The sequence below is a fragment of the Mercenaria mercenaria genome, chromosome 2 (genome assembly GCF_021730395.1).
Source record: "Mercenaria mercenaria strain notata chromosome 2, MADL_Memer_1, whole genome shotgun sequence".
NCBI lineage: Eukaryota > Metazoa > Mollusca > Bivalvia > Venerida > Veneridae > Mercenaria > Mercenaria mercenaria.
The window spans coordinates 92,195,321-92,210,646 of NC_069362.1; the positions used below are offsets into that span (position 1 = coordinate 92,195,321).

The 15,326-nt window shown below is 36.0% G+C and overlaps 1 protein-coding gene across 1 annotated transcript; it reads left to right on the forward strand.

The window, feature by feature from the left end:
- Positions 1-55: 55 nt before the first annotated feature.
- On the forward strand, positions 56-8,946 carry LOC123564575 (marginal zone B- and B1-cell-specific protein-like). Its single transcript, XM_045358251.2, has 4 exons — positions 56-417; positions 1,916-2,031; positions 2,525-2,629; positions 3,943-8,946. Exons 1-4 carry the CDS (start codon positions 214-216, stop codon positions 4,145-4,147), a joined length of 630 nt encoding a protein of 209 aa, XP_045214186.1. The 5' UTR covers positions 56-213; the 3' UTR covers positions 4,148-8,946.
- Positions 8,947-15,326: the final 6,380 nt, after the last annotated feature.

Here is a 15,326-nt window from a genome sequence, read left to right on the forward strand (position 1 = left end):
AAGGTAAGAAGAGTTACTCTTCTTGAAAAATTCTCTGCGCACTTCCAATTGCGCAAGTACGTGGCGGAAGTTGATTCGCACCTGTCATCTGCTAAGCATCCATGTAAACAAAAGCTATTGGTTATTGAAATGGATAATTATCCGATAATATACAACATTTAAGCATATGTCATTCCACATGCTTCATTGTGCTCATTGGGCTCATTGGCAACCATGTATCCTTCTAGAATAGCAAATGTGCTGACTATATTGTTAATTGGACTTGGGTGGGGAGTATTTTGTGAAGTTACACAAAATGAAGATGGTTCAGAAGGGGTCATTAGTTTCCAGACACCAACTTTGAATGACGAGGAGGCCCATAGCATGCATATGCCAAGTCATCTTAAGTGTGATGCTTGCACTGCAGTAGCGTTTCAGGTATTGTAGTTTCATTTTTTTGTCATTCAGTTCTAGATTATACTGCATATTTAGATGTAGATGTCATGTAAAAAAGCTAGGGTTGCAAATTCTACCTCACACTTCACCTACTAACACTGCTGTCATTCCTCCAACTTTGAATCAGCATAGTGTAATACATAGTATGGATGCTAAAGTTTTAAGAACCAGGAAAGTTTCAGAACTTGCAGCATCTTTCCACTATAGACACTGTTTTGGAGCTGTTGCCTGTAAGGATAACTGAGGTGACTAGATTTACTAGGATATACAGTGACAAATACACTCTGTAGAAATCCTTTACATGTTTATATTTTATCTGTATGTTCTGTCCAAAATCGGTTCAGATTATGACTGTGAGGCACTTGCCTGGGACAGACTGTTAAAAGATGAGCAAGCTCATTAGCTGCAAAGTTAATACTAAGACTAAAAACCAAGCTATTAAATAAAGGTTGCAGTTGTGAGCCTCATGTTTACAGTGGACCATGTAAATTGGCTCTGCCAAATATGTCATCCATTATAAATAAAGTCGTTACTTACTTAAACTTACTTATTTATTTACTAAGACTGTACTTTATTTTGACTAGCACTCAGTCAGTACTGAATGTCTCAGTGGGCACAGCAGGCAAAACAGAAAACATTTCAAAGCTGTGATAAACATGATAATATTTGTTAAAGTAATATAAAGTCATCTTTATTTAGTGTACTTTTTGTTAAGATAAGGTTACCCGGAATGGATATTTTATATAAGTCACTAAGAAATGGAGTTGTAAAATTGTGTATTGACTACGAGCTTCAGTTTACACATATGGTACAATATTGAAATGCCCCCAGTACTTTTTGTTTTAAAATACACACATTATTTGTTAAGAATGAAGGAATATTATCTTCAGTGAACTAATTCTAAACTTTATTTAGATTTCACCAAAGATAGCATGGGAGGTCATGGTATAAGAATTTCAGCCTGAAAATTCAGATTTAGAATCATGTAAGAATGTTAATCTCTTACTTCATTAACACTGCATGGAATGCTTGCATCAACTCTAACCACTTAATCAACATCCTAAGATGCACACTTATGTGTGGTGTTTATTGTGTCATTGTTAATAAAATATGAATGGACTATTGGACAAATTATTGGAAAACCTTTCATTTCAAAGCACTGTGCAACTTTCAGTTACTCTATTATGACACATCTACTCTAATATCAAAGTTAGTATGAAGCAATATTGATTCTCATGAAATGTCACATCCTGAAGCAATTTCGTATGGGAAATTTTGTGGAAATGGTATCCTTTCTAAATGTTTATGAACTATTAATACTTAATGAAACACAAAAGGTTTCCTTACAAGTAAATTTAATCTGTATGCATTAATAGCAGTTTTAAATATACATGAGGTTCACTTAGGTGGTTTCCAAACATGGTTTAAGACAAGAATCATTAAAGTCACTGTTTCAAATAATTTACCTATCTGCTTTCAGCTTGCAAAAGGCTTTGATGATTTCCATCTGAAGAGACCATCCTTAAAAATATTACCAGAGTCTGAGATATACAGAATTGTTGATGAAGTCTGCCAAGAGGGGAAAGAACTTGAAAAGTAATGTTCTTTTAATTTCCTTTAACAGTATAACAATTTAGATTCATTAATGCATTTCAAACTAAAAGATTTTACAAGGACTAAAATTTTTCAGAACCATGATACCTGGTATCAGATTCCTAGCTGCTAAACTATGGATAAAAACTATGCTTGCTTGTAGGAGATTAAAAGGGATTTAATTTGATTGATTTATAAATACATACTTAAAGTCAAATTCAGTCATATTTAAAAAAGCATTGTATGCATAATAAGTCTTATTAAATTGTAGATGGAAGCATTTGAACTTTAATTAAAGTTAAGTCTAACAGCTGTACTTTCCTACTTCTACTTTCTGTAAATAGGCATGGGTGTATCAAAGTATTAATAATACATGATATTTATACAATTTGATAGAGCCATTTTGGATATGAAACTTCCTAGAACTGATTAAAAACTTAAGATACACAACAACATAAATACCTCCTAGACCATAATGTTCCTATTTTTTCTCCAGATATGGTGTTAAAGAGGTGAAGAAAGTAAAGAGATTGTCAGGCCCAGGTTTAGAAGCTGAAGATTCACCCGGTATCATGCAAGGTGGAGGCAAGTGGCCAGAAAGGTACTTAGTTTTTACCGGTTGATTACAATAGGTAGCCCCAGCCCTTTTTGACCACACAACTTGAGAGGCATGATCTCAAGACTCCACAGACTAAACCAAGAAAAGGAAAAAACACTGTCATCATTTTTAGTGATCAATCTTTAAGTACAACACAAAGTTTGTGAAAAGCCGAGGGTCGGGTTGTAATTGCAATATTTTTTATTTATCTAATATTGCAGGCCCGACTGACCTTCTGAATTTTGTAAATATTTGTGGTAGTATTAACAAATATGAGATACAAATTATTCCAACATTGATGAAGTTGCTTACCATTAAGAAATCAAAGTAGCATGATAACACCAGTCCTAGTCTGCAGTAAATTGTAACAGTTGTAAATGATAAATTAAGTAACAGTACTTTATTATTGTACCCCCCGACAAGAAAGTTGTAAGGGGTATACTGGTTTCAGGTTGTCTGTCTGTCCGTCTGTCTGTAGACGCAATCTTGTGCGCACCATCTCTCCTTATCCCCTTGACAGAATTTAATGAAACTTCACACAAGTGATCAGTACCAACAGTAGTTGTGCATGGGGCATGTTAGGTTCTTTTAGAAAAAAATTTGCAGAGTTATGGGACTTTGTTTTTTTTTTGTTACTATACTATATACATAGACACAATCTTGTGCGCACCATCTCTCCTCATCCCCTTGACACATTTTAATGAAACTTCACACAAGTGATCAGTACCAACAGTAGTTGTGCATGGGGCATGTTAGGTTCTTTTAGAAAAAAAAAATTGAACAGTTATGGGACTTTGTTTTTTTGTTACTATACTATATACATAGACACAATCTTGTGCGCACCATCTCTCCTCATCCCCTTCACACAATTTAATGAAACTTCACACAAGTGATCAGTAACAACAGTAGTTGTGCATGGGGCATGTTAGGTTCTTTCAGCGACAAAAATTGCACAGTTATGGGACTTTGTTTCTTGTTAACATACTATGTACATACAGTCTGTATATGCAATCTTGTGCGTGCCTAATCTACCAAACCCTTGCACACAATTTAATGAAACTTCACACAAGTGATCAGTACCATCCCTAGTTGTGCATGGTGCATGTTATATTCTTTTAGATAAATATTCTGCATAGTTATGGGACTTTGTTTTTTGTTACTATACTGTATACATACAGTCTATATACATACAGTCCACATAATAATGCAATCTTGTGTGCATCAAATTGCAGTGTACTGTGTCAGTGCATGCGGGGGTACATTCATCACCTTTAGTGATAGCTCTAGTTATAATTCATTTTATAACTTATTTTCAGAATGAAGAGAATGTGTAATCTATATGTAGAAGAGTTTGATGAAAATAGAATATACAATGAATACAAAAAGAAAGGAGATCATTTGCAGGGCCTATTGTGTAGGAGCACGGCCCATGCAGGACTCACTGACGTATGTACACATTTCCATCCTGGTGCTCCAATCGATGCATCGAAAACCAAGAAGAAAAAGAAGGAAGAATTGTGATTTGAAAATACTCATTAGAACATTTTATTTACATTTTTCTTCCGATTTAGTTATGTTGTAAGGTGGTGTTGTTTTTTTTTTTTTTACTTCTGTATATTAACCTTTTTTTAAAGATTTTTTTCAATGTTTACAGCTTTGTATCAAAGGAAAGTTCGCATAATAGTAATTTTCATTATTAAATAGCTGCATCTTAATTACATGTTTAAATCAAAAAGGATGTTAAAGCGGCACCTAGTCCAGAATTATGTCAAATTTTTCCGAAATCTAGAAACAGAAAAAGGAAGTTTCATTTAGGTCCATGTAGGGAACCATTAAAGTTCAAGAAAATGATGCTGATATTCTGAAAGCTAAACCAGAAAATGTCTGTTTATTGAAATTTGAAAAACGTTTAAAAAGTTGAAATATTTTTGAATGAAGATAAAAATGGTGCATTTTAAATAATTTCAAATTTTTCTTTGAACTGTTCGGAGTCTACTGGTAATGTTGTCAAAGGTCAGGATTATAGGTAATCAACTTGTACACAATTATTTTTGTTGTGCAAAGTGGAACTTTTTACCTTTAGGAGGTATTTTAGTTTAGCATGAATGATAAGACGTGTTAAATCACCTTTACATATACATTTCTTTAGCAATTTAGATATTAATCAGACTACTGAGAACACTCTCAGATATTTTTTAACTATTAACAGTATTTATGCCATTATCCACCATACATGCAGTGAAACACTGCTTGATGTTACATAACTCTCTCAACCACTTCAGCTCACTGTAGCAGTTTTATGTTATCCACCAACACTTTCCTTGTATTTTTTATGTTTGGTAACTGAAGCAATTTGCTCATCCCCAAGTGACCTTGAGCAATTGGTGTTTTACTGTAGACTGCTCAAATCCTTTCAGCTCATTTAGCTTATACTGTAATAATCATTAGGTAGCCTTTTTCTGTTTAGAATTTCATATTTAGTGTTCGGACATTTAGCCAGTAGAATATGTACTTGTACATAGAAAAGTGATGTGTAGTCTTGCCATTGGTATGGCCAAAGTGTCAGTCTTTGTGTTCCATGTAAAATTCTTGATCTCATCCCATGTTGTAGCTAGCTGAGAAGCCTAGAGGCCCAGGCCTTGTGTTCACAAAACATTTTTCGATCTCAGCTGAGTTTGAGTTTGAAATTTTAATATCAATTTTACGAAATCTTCAAGGTTAAATTCCAACTGAAACTGACCATAATTACTGAATAGCCACTTGAAAATAGTTATTAACTTGAAATTCAGTTTTAAACATGCTATTTAGATAGAAATGACATATTAAGTTTCATAATCAAACTCGGCTAAGACTGAAAATGTTTTGTGAACATGGGGCCAGGTCAGCAAATGATTTCAAAAGCATGGTTTATTAAACATTTAAAAAATTTTGCCAGGAGGTGGGGTATGGGGCATGCCCCTCAGTCCACTGATTTGTGCCTGCATTCATATGCTTTCAAATTCATTGCATATACTGGTTTTGTGCCTGTCATCAACTGCCTTTCTGCAAATATGAATTATTCGTAGAATGACAATTGTTGTGCCTTTTTGAATATATGAATTATTCATAAAATGACAATTGTTGTGCCTTTCTGTCTATATGAATTATTCATAGAATGACAATTGTTGTGCCTTTCTGCATATACGAATTATTCATAGGATGACAATTGTTGTGCCTTTCTGCATATACGAATTATTCATAGAATGACAATTGTTGTGCCTTTCTGCATATTATACGAATTATTCATAGAATGACAATTGTTGTGCCTTTCTACATATATGAATTATTCATAGAATGACAATTGTTGTGTGTCTCTAGTCTTTAGAGTTCAGAATGAGTATAAAATTTCCTTTTGTAAATTTTGTGAACGAGTTATACTTGGTTTCACTGTTCTGATAAAGTAACTTTTTTATGTCAAAGTGAATACAAAAGATTTAGATAAACTGTCAAATTTTTAAGTGCCTTTAACATTTTTTGCTGTTTTACATTATATGATGAAAATAGAAATTTGAGTACATTTCTATACCCTACGATATATTAATATGCTCATGTAGGTCTTTCAGTTTTGGACAACCATTTCGTTTCCAATCAAGCACAAATGACTGCTAACTTCTTTTGCTGTTGGGGTCAAGGGTCAAGGACACATTTACCTTGAAATTAGAAAAAAATAGGGTCCTTGCTTGGGTCTAAAATAATCAAACATGATAGTAATACTATTTATTGTCAGTAGATAACCTCTACCAAGTTCACAGCATACTTACAGTTGACAGTTACTTACCCAGTTTTTCTCTGACAGGCTATCTTTCAGGGCATACGTGTTTTACAAACAGATATTTTAGCTCACTTGAGCACAAAGTGCTCATGGTGAGCTATTGTAATCACGCTGTGTACGGCGTCCATCGTGCGTCCAACCATCAAGTCGTCCGTCCGTCGTCAACATTTGTGTTTAAACGACATCTCCAAAACCAATGAATGGATTTTGATGAAACTTGGCCATGATGTTCCTTGGGTGGTCCTCTACCAAAGTTGTTTAAACAGTTCTGCACATAGGGGCTGCCAGAGCTAAAAATAGAAAACACTTCAAACGACATCTCCTCCTGAACTGATGGTTTGATTTTGAAATAATTTCACACAAATGGTCCTTGTGTCACCCTCTACCAAATTTTTTGAAATTATACCGATTCGTCAAAAAACATGGCCGCTAGATGGCGTGGTCACTTTTCCCTATATGTATATAGTGGAAATTTTAAAAATCTTTTTGTATGAAACTGCTTGCCCAATTTTAGAATAACTTTACACAAATGATCCTTGTGTGATCCTCAACCAAGATTGTTCAAGTTTTTTTGATTCGTCAAAAAACATGGCCGCCAGAGGGCGTGGTCACTTTTCCCTGTATGTATATAGTGGAAACTTTAAAAATCTTCTTGTGTGGAACTAATGGCCCAATTTTAGAATTATTTTAAACAAATGATCCTTGTGTGATCCTCTACCAAGATTGTTCAAATTATTTTGATTCGTCAAAAAACATGGCCGCCAGAGGGCGTGGTCACTTTTCCCTGTTTGTATATAGTGGAAACTTTAAGATTGTTCAAATTAGTTTGATTTGTCAAAAAACATGGCCATCAGAGGGCGTTGTCACTTTTCCCTATATGTATATAATGGAAACTTAAAAATCTTCTTGTGTGAAACTGCTGGCCCGATTTTAAAATAATTTTACACAAATGGTCCTTGTGCGACCCTCTACCAAGATTGTTTAAATTATTTTGATTCGTCAAAAAACATGGCCACCACATGGCGTGGTCACTTTTCCCTATATGTATATAGTGGAATCTTTAAAAATCTTCTTGTTTGAAACTGCAAGCCAGATTTTAAAATAATTTTTCACAAATGGTTCTTGTGTGACCCTCTACCAAGATTGTTCAAATTATTCCGATTCGTCAAAAACACGGCTGCCAGGGGGCGTTGTCACTTTTCTCCTCTGAATCAATAATAGCTAGAGCCTTGATATTTGGCGTGCGATATCAGATATGTAATGTCTACCATAATTGTTCAAAATTGCCCTAGGTTCAAAAGTGTGTGCGACATGTATATGATATAGGCTAACATAGAAGAAACCTAACTCTGTATGTATAAAAACACACTCGAAGCCTTGTACACAGGTGAGCGCTTTAGGGTCAATGACCCTCTTGTTTTTTCATCTCGACTAAGATGATGTTGTAGAGCTTTAATTATTCAGGTAAACTTACAACTTTGGTAATTATGTGTATTGTTAATGTATTGTGAAAACTATCATTGGTGTGTGTAATTTATTTTTCTTGATAATGAGAGAGGAATGAGTTTAATATGTTTATTGCTATAGCAAACAAATCTGCTGTAGACAGGAAGTCTAGTAAACATTCTGTAAATAGCTTTATTGCTCTAGTTTTTTTTTAAAGAGATTTAAATCTGGTATAATTAGTTATGAATTTATTGCTTACCTTAACAGCATTAAAATAATTTTGCAAAACTGCAAATGTAAAGCCATTTTCAAAATATTGCAAGTTCTCAGAAATTGAGTTTCATATGCCAGTTTTTTTTTTTAGCATAACAGATTATCATTGTTATTTTGCCAGCTTTTTGCTTGAATGCTATAATCAAATAATTTATGTGAAACATCAAAATTTATTTCTGAAACATGTATAGCGCATTTACCTTGATTTGTTTTTCGCCAAAGGTCTTGTTAGTTTGACGGGATTTTTTATCATAGATATTGTTTACATTTATTTCGGTAAAGGTAAGATCATTTCAAAATGTACTGATTCAAAATACATATAGTATACATCATGTATTGGATACAGACTATGAAGTGAACTCTTCATTATGAAATTCAATTTGGATGTAAATAGATCAGCTCTCTTTACAAATACTGTAGAATTCATACACTCTGCATGAATATTATTAAAGTACTTGAAAAAATTGAAAATATCTTGCAATTGATAGGATGAAAAATTATGGAAAACATCATTTCTGTTGGTCAGTATTTTCCAAAATAGGTTTTTATTGTTGGACCATTTTGCAGTATGTTTACAGTCGTTCTCAAAACAACTTTGAATATACTGTAGCAGAGACCAGAATACATTTTTACAATTTATGCTTATCACTGGTGCATGTTTGTTTTTTGAAGCCATTATCTAGAATGTTGTGAAAGTATTTCATGTTATTTTTCTACTTATATTTATACTGTCTTCATAAGAAGTTTAAAGTATTAATGTTACGACGTAAAAATAAAAATTGATACTCAACAGTATCTTGTTTTTCATGATGAGAAATAGCTATTGCTGGTAGATGTCTACAATCACATGTAACTCAGAAGTCATGAGCTTCTGATGCAGAAGGCTACTTTCAGTGATATTGGTGTATGGGTCAAAGTGGTATGAAGAGATCAAAAGTTAGTTATGGAGTATTCTCACTGTATCTTTTTACTTTCTTGAAGGATTTTGCACAAATGTTTGCCAGTATGGGACAGCATACAGAACTCCTCTTTCAGATATATCAGGTAGCGGTCATATAGTAAGATTTAAATGTCAAGTAGGGAGAATGGTTTGTCCAGGATATAACTTTAAACCCTCATGAATGACTTTCTAACAACTTTACACAAATGTTCGCCATGTAGAAACATTGTTCAGCATTAAAATTTCAGTCCAGTCTGTTCACAGTGAAAAAGGCTTTGTATCCTTTTATCGCCCCTTTTCAGTTTTCAGATGACTTGGCGATGTTTGCCATAATGTAAAGCCCAAAATGCAACCTTCAGTTATGTCAGTTCAAGGTCGAGGTCATATACTGAACTCAAATGTAAGACAAGAGGACCATGATGGTCCTGAATCGCTCACCTGTCCCCACATGACCCCGTTTTTTTCTAGTATTTGACATAGTGACCTAGTTTTTGAGCTCATGTGACCCAGTTTTAAACCTGATCTAGATATCATCAAGATAAAAATTCTGACCAATTTTCATGAAGATCCATTGAAAAATGTGGCCACTAGAGAGGTCACAAGGATTTTCTATTATTTGACCTAATGACCTAGTTTTTGAAGGCATGTGACCAAGTTTTGAACTTGACCTAGATATCATCAAGATGAACATTCTCACCAATTTTCATGAAGATCTCCTGAAAAATATGGCCTCTAGGTTTTGATGGCATGTGACGCAGTTTCACCTGAATAAATCTACCTATCTATCTATCTATCTATCTATTTCAAACTTGACCTAGATATCATCAAGATGAACATCCTGACCAATTTTCATGAAGATCCATTCAAAAGTATTGCCTTTAGAGAGGTCACAAGGTTTTTCTATTTTTAGAAGTACTGACCTAGTTCTTGACAGCAGTTAAACCAGTTTCAAACTTGACCTAGATATCATCAAGATGAACATTCATACCAGCTTTCATACATATCCCATGAAAAACATGGCCTCTAGAGAGGTCACAAGGCTTTTTTATTATTTGACCTTCTGACCTAGTTTTTGATGGCATGTGACCCAGTTTCAAACTTGACCTAGATATCATCAAGGTGAACATTCTGACCAATTTTCATGAAGATCCATTTAAAAGTATGGCCTCTAGAAAGGCCACAAGGTTTTTCTATTTTTAGACCTACTGACCTAGTTTTAGACCGCATGTGACCCAGTTTTGAACTTATAAAGATCCCATGAAAAATGTGACCTCTAGAGTGGTCACAAGCAAAAGTTTACAGACGACGGACGCTGCGCGATCACAAAAGCTCACCTTGTCACTTTGGGCATATTTGTATACATTCCAAATCTTTTTAATGCCTTTAACAATTTAGATAGGTGCCATCAATTCTCTGTCAAGTCTGCTTGTATGCCAAAATCCAATTTCTAAAGTTTTGGCTTATGATTTATCAAAAGATATGCGTATACCTACAAATTCATCTGGATCAAATTCAATTGTGGGTAAAATGACACCAAAAGGTGCAGAGATGAGTGTCAATGATTTTCTTTTTAGGTAGTGGATGGGATTGGGGGTTAATATATGTGTTCTGTAATGTTGGGGTGGTGATATTAATATCAATAGTTTTTGTCGAGCGCACTTGCAGAAGCCAAGACATAATCATCCAAATGGCTGTTGGGTGTGTGCGTCCGTCTGGTTTTGTTTGTCCGGACCATAACTTTGACATGCATGGAGCAATCTTGTTTATATTTGGCAAGAATGTTAACCTCAGTGAGACGGAGTGTCATGTGCAAACCACAGTTCCTATCTCAAAGGTCATGGTCACATTTGGATGTCAAAGGTCATGTCAAATCTTGACAGCTTGTCCGTACCATAACTTCGACATGCATGGAGCAAACTTGTTTATATTTGGCATGAATGTTAACCACAGTGAAGCGGAGTGTCATGCACAAATCCCAGGTTCCTATCTCAAAGATCAAGGTCACAGCTGGTCATGTCAGACCTTCACAGATGGCGGGCTCGACATGTTGCCCATGGGCACCTAGTTGTGCTCCGGACATGCAATACAAAGGACAAATTTGATGTCTTGAGGTCACTTTCTGACCTTGACCTTTGACCTTCCAACATGGTTCATGGTCTCATTGCCACCTACCTATATGCCATGTTAAGAGTCAGTACTTTATAAACAAGAGGGCCATAATGGCCCTATATCGCTCACCTGTCATCATTGCACTTAAGGACAAGAAGGTCAAAAAATCATAATCAAGATCAATCAAAAGAATCATGAGAAAATATAGTTGAAATTTTCTTAAAGGTACAGATATGTCAAAATACACCTATAAATTAGAGGTACCATCCATGTTGTACCGCAGGAAAATGGTCTCGGTTTTTCCCTACAGCCAATAATAAACTAGAGCTATCACTAAAGGTGATGAATGTACCCCCCGCATGCACTGACACAGTACATTGCAATTTGACGCACACAAAATTGCATAATTATGTGGACTGTATGTATATAGACTGTATGTATACAGTATAGTAACAAAAAACAAAGTCCCATAACTATGCAGAATATTTATCTAAAAGAATGTAACATGCACCATGCACAACTAGGGTTGGTACTGATCACTTGTGTGAAGTTTCATTAAATTGTGTGTAAGGGTTTGGTAGATTAGGCACGCACAAGATTGCATATGCAGACTGTATGTACATATTATGTTAACAAGAAACAAAGTCCCATACAATTTTTGTCGCTGAAAGAACCTAACATGCCCCATGCACAACTACTGTTGTTACTGATCACTTGTGTGAAGTTTCATTAAATTGTGTCAAGGGGATGAGGAGAGATGGTGCGCACAAGATTGTGTCTATGTATATAGTATAGTAACAAAAAAACAAAGTCCCATAACTCTGCAATTTTTATGCCCCCGATGGGAGGCATATAGTTTTTGAACCGTCTGTTGGTCTGTCAGTCTGTCGGTCCGTCCGCAAATTTCGTGTCCGGTCCATATCTTTGTCATCGATGGATGGATTTTCAAATAACTTGGCATGAATGTGTACCACAGTAAGACGACGTGCAGTGCGCAAGACCCAGGTCCGTAGCTCAAAGGTCAAGGTCACACTTAGACGTTAAAGGATAGTGCATTGATGGGCGTGTCCGGTCCATATCATTGTCATCGATGGATGGATTTTCAAATAACTTAGCATGAATGTGTACCACAGTAAGACGACGTGCAGTGCGCAAGACCCAGGTCCGTAGCTCAAAGGTCAAGGTCACACTTAGACGTTAAAGGATAGTGCATTGATGGGCGTGTCCGGTCCATATCTTTGTCATGGATGGATGGATTTTCAAATAACTTGGCATGAATGTGTACCACAGTAAGACGACGTGTCACACGCAAGACCCAGGTCTGTAGCTCAAAGGTCAAGGTCACACTTAGACGTTAAAGATCATTTTTCATGATAGTGCATTGATGGGCATGTCCGGTCCATATCTTTGTCATTCATGCATGGATTTTAAAATAACTATGCATGAATGTGTGACACAGTAAAGGTCAAACGTCAAGGTCACACTTAGACGTTAAAGGATAGTGCATTGATGGGCGTGTCCGGTCCATATCTTTGTCATCGATGGATGGATTTTCAAATAACTTGGCATGAATGTGTACCACAGTAAGACGACGTGTCACACGCAAGACCCAGGTCTGTAGCTCAAAGGTCAAGGTCACACTTAGACGTTAAAGATCATTTTTCATGATAGTGCATTGATGGGCATGTCCGGTCCATATCTTTGTCATTCATGCATGGATTTTAAAATAACTATGCATGAATGTGTGACACAGTAAGACGATGTGTCGCGCGCAAGACCCAGCTCCGTAGGTCAAAGGTCCTAAACTCTTAACATCAGCCATAACTATTCATTCAAAGTGCTATCGGGGGCATGTGTCATCCTACGGAGACAGCTCTTGTTTTTTCTAAAAGAACCTAACATGCCCCATGCACAACTACTGTTGGTACTGATCACTTGTGTGAAGTTTCATTAAATTGTGTCAAGGGGATGAGGAGAGATGGTGCGCACAAGATTGTGTCCATGTATATAGTATAGTAACAAAAGAACAAAGTCTCATAACTCTGCAAATTTTTTTTCTAAAAGAACCTAACATGCCCCATGCACAACTGCTGTTGGTACTGATCACTTGTGTTTTTGTTGACTTTGTTGTCGGGGGGTACAAAAAGTTACTAAATAAGCTATTTATAGTAACATAAAAGGGAAGTAATTAAAAAAAAAGTTATTGTAAGTCAACAAAAGAAGGATCTGCCAAATAAAAATAAGAGCACTACAATGCAACGCAAATGCAGAGAAATATACACACAAAACAGTCATATGACCTTTGACCCCTTAGTGTGACCTTGACCTTGAAGTGAGCCATCAAAAACATGCGCTCTGCACATCGTTTCGATGAGGTGAACATTTGTGTGAGGTTTCTTTGAAACCTTCAGGGGGTTCAAGAGTTACAGAGCGGAAGGGAAATTGCTAACCAACAGACAGACAGACAGACGGACACTGAGGCGATAACATAATACGTCTCTTAGGGCGTATTAAAAGGAATCGAGATCTTATGGTGATACAAGTTGTGTGCAAGTTTGGTTAAAATCAAATCATAAATGAAGCTGCTATTGTGCAGACAAAGTCAAAATAGCTAATTTTGGCCCTATCAGGGGCCATCACTCTGGAACCCATTAAGGAATCTAGCCAGTTCAAGAAAGGAATCAAGATCTTGTGGTGATACAAGTTGTGTGTAAGTTTGGTTAAAATCAAATCATAAATGAAGCTGCTATTGTGCAGACAAGGTCAAAATAGCTAATTCTGGCCCTATCAGGGGCCATCACTCTGGAACCCATTAAGGAATCTGGCCAGTTCAAGAAAGGAATCAAGATCTTGTGGTGATACAAGTTGTGTGCAAATTTGGTTAAAATAAAATCATAAATGAAGCTGCTATTGTGCAGACAAGGTCAAAATAGCTAATTCTGGCCCTTTCAGGGGGCATAACTCTGGAACCCATTACGGGATCTGGCCAGTTCAAGAAAGGAACCAAGATCTTATGGTGACACAAGTTTTGTGCAAGTATGATTAAATTCAAATCATAAATGAAGCTGCTATTGTGCAGACATGGTCAAAATAGCTAATTTTGGTCCTTTCAGGGGCCATAACTCTGGAACCCATAATGGGACCTGGCCTGTTCAAGAAAGGAACCAAGATCTTATGGTGATACAAGTTGTGTGCAAGTTTGGTTAAAATAAAATCATAAATGAAACCACTATCGTGCAGACAAGAAATTGTGGACGGACGACGGATGAAGGGCTATCACAAAAGCTCACCCTGTCACTATGTGACAGGTGAGCTAAAAAAAAAATGACAGATGGACAGACACACCATCAAGCAATAAATCTAATATATATTCTGTGCATATGTTTTCGGGACGGAACCTGAAAATGTCTTTGAGACAGCCAGAATTCTGTCAGAGGTAAGCGAGTTAGAGATGTCAAGTTTCAACTGTAAGTTTCTCCATTAAGTTCAACCTTTATGACATTACTGACGGCTCAAAATTTTTTAACAGGCCCCATAAGTTTGAGTGTACAAAGTCATGGAACACTTATAGTAACTAACTTTTAAAATGTGGCATAATTCATGTAAAAAATTATATCAGTGCAAAAGTAACTGACCTTGTCATATATGATGTGGGTGAAATTCAAGTATGAAAGAAAAAGTGATAGCAGTCTCAGAAAAAGCAAAACAAACACAATATAACACCGAGAGCTTGAGGTCAAAGGAGGAAGAGCAAAATGCTTGATTTATCAATGGCTTAAGCAATCACAAAATATATAGAAAACAGCTAAGGACCATGGGAATAGCTCAAGCTTTGAGGTTACTCGAGCTATTCCCACATTTCTTAGCTGTCTTCTTCATATTTTGTGCTCGAGCAATCGATGCTCAAGCAAGTGGTGTTTCACTGTATCCAACCTGAATTTCTAGGTCAAAAGGAGCTTAATGAAATATCAATGCCAGAGTTATATACCCTTGTCATTTAAGATGAAGTGTGATGGAAGTTGAACACTCACGAACAGATGTGCATTTTTGTCTAGTTGATACTTTGAAATGAAAGACACTAGGAGATCCTGAGTCAGAGACAAACAAACAAACAAGAGTCC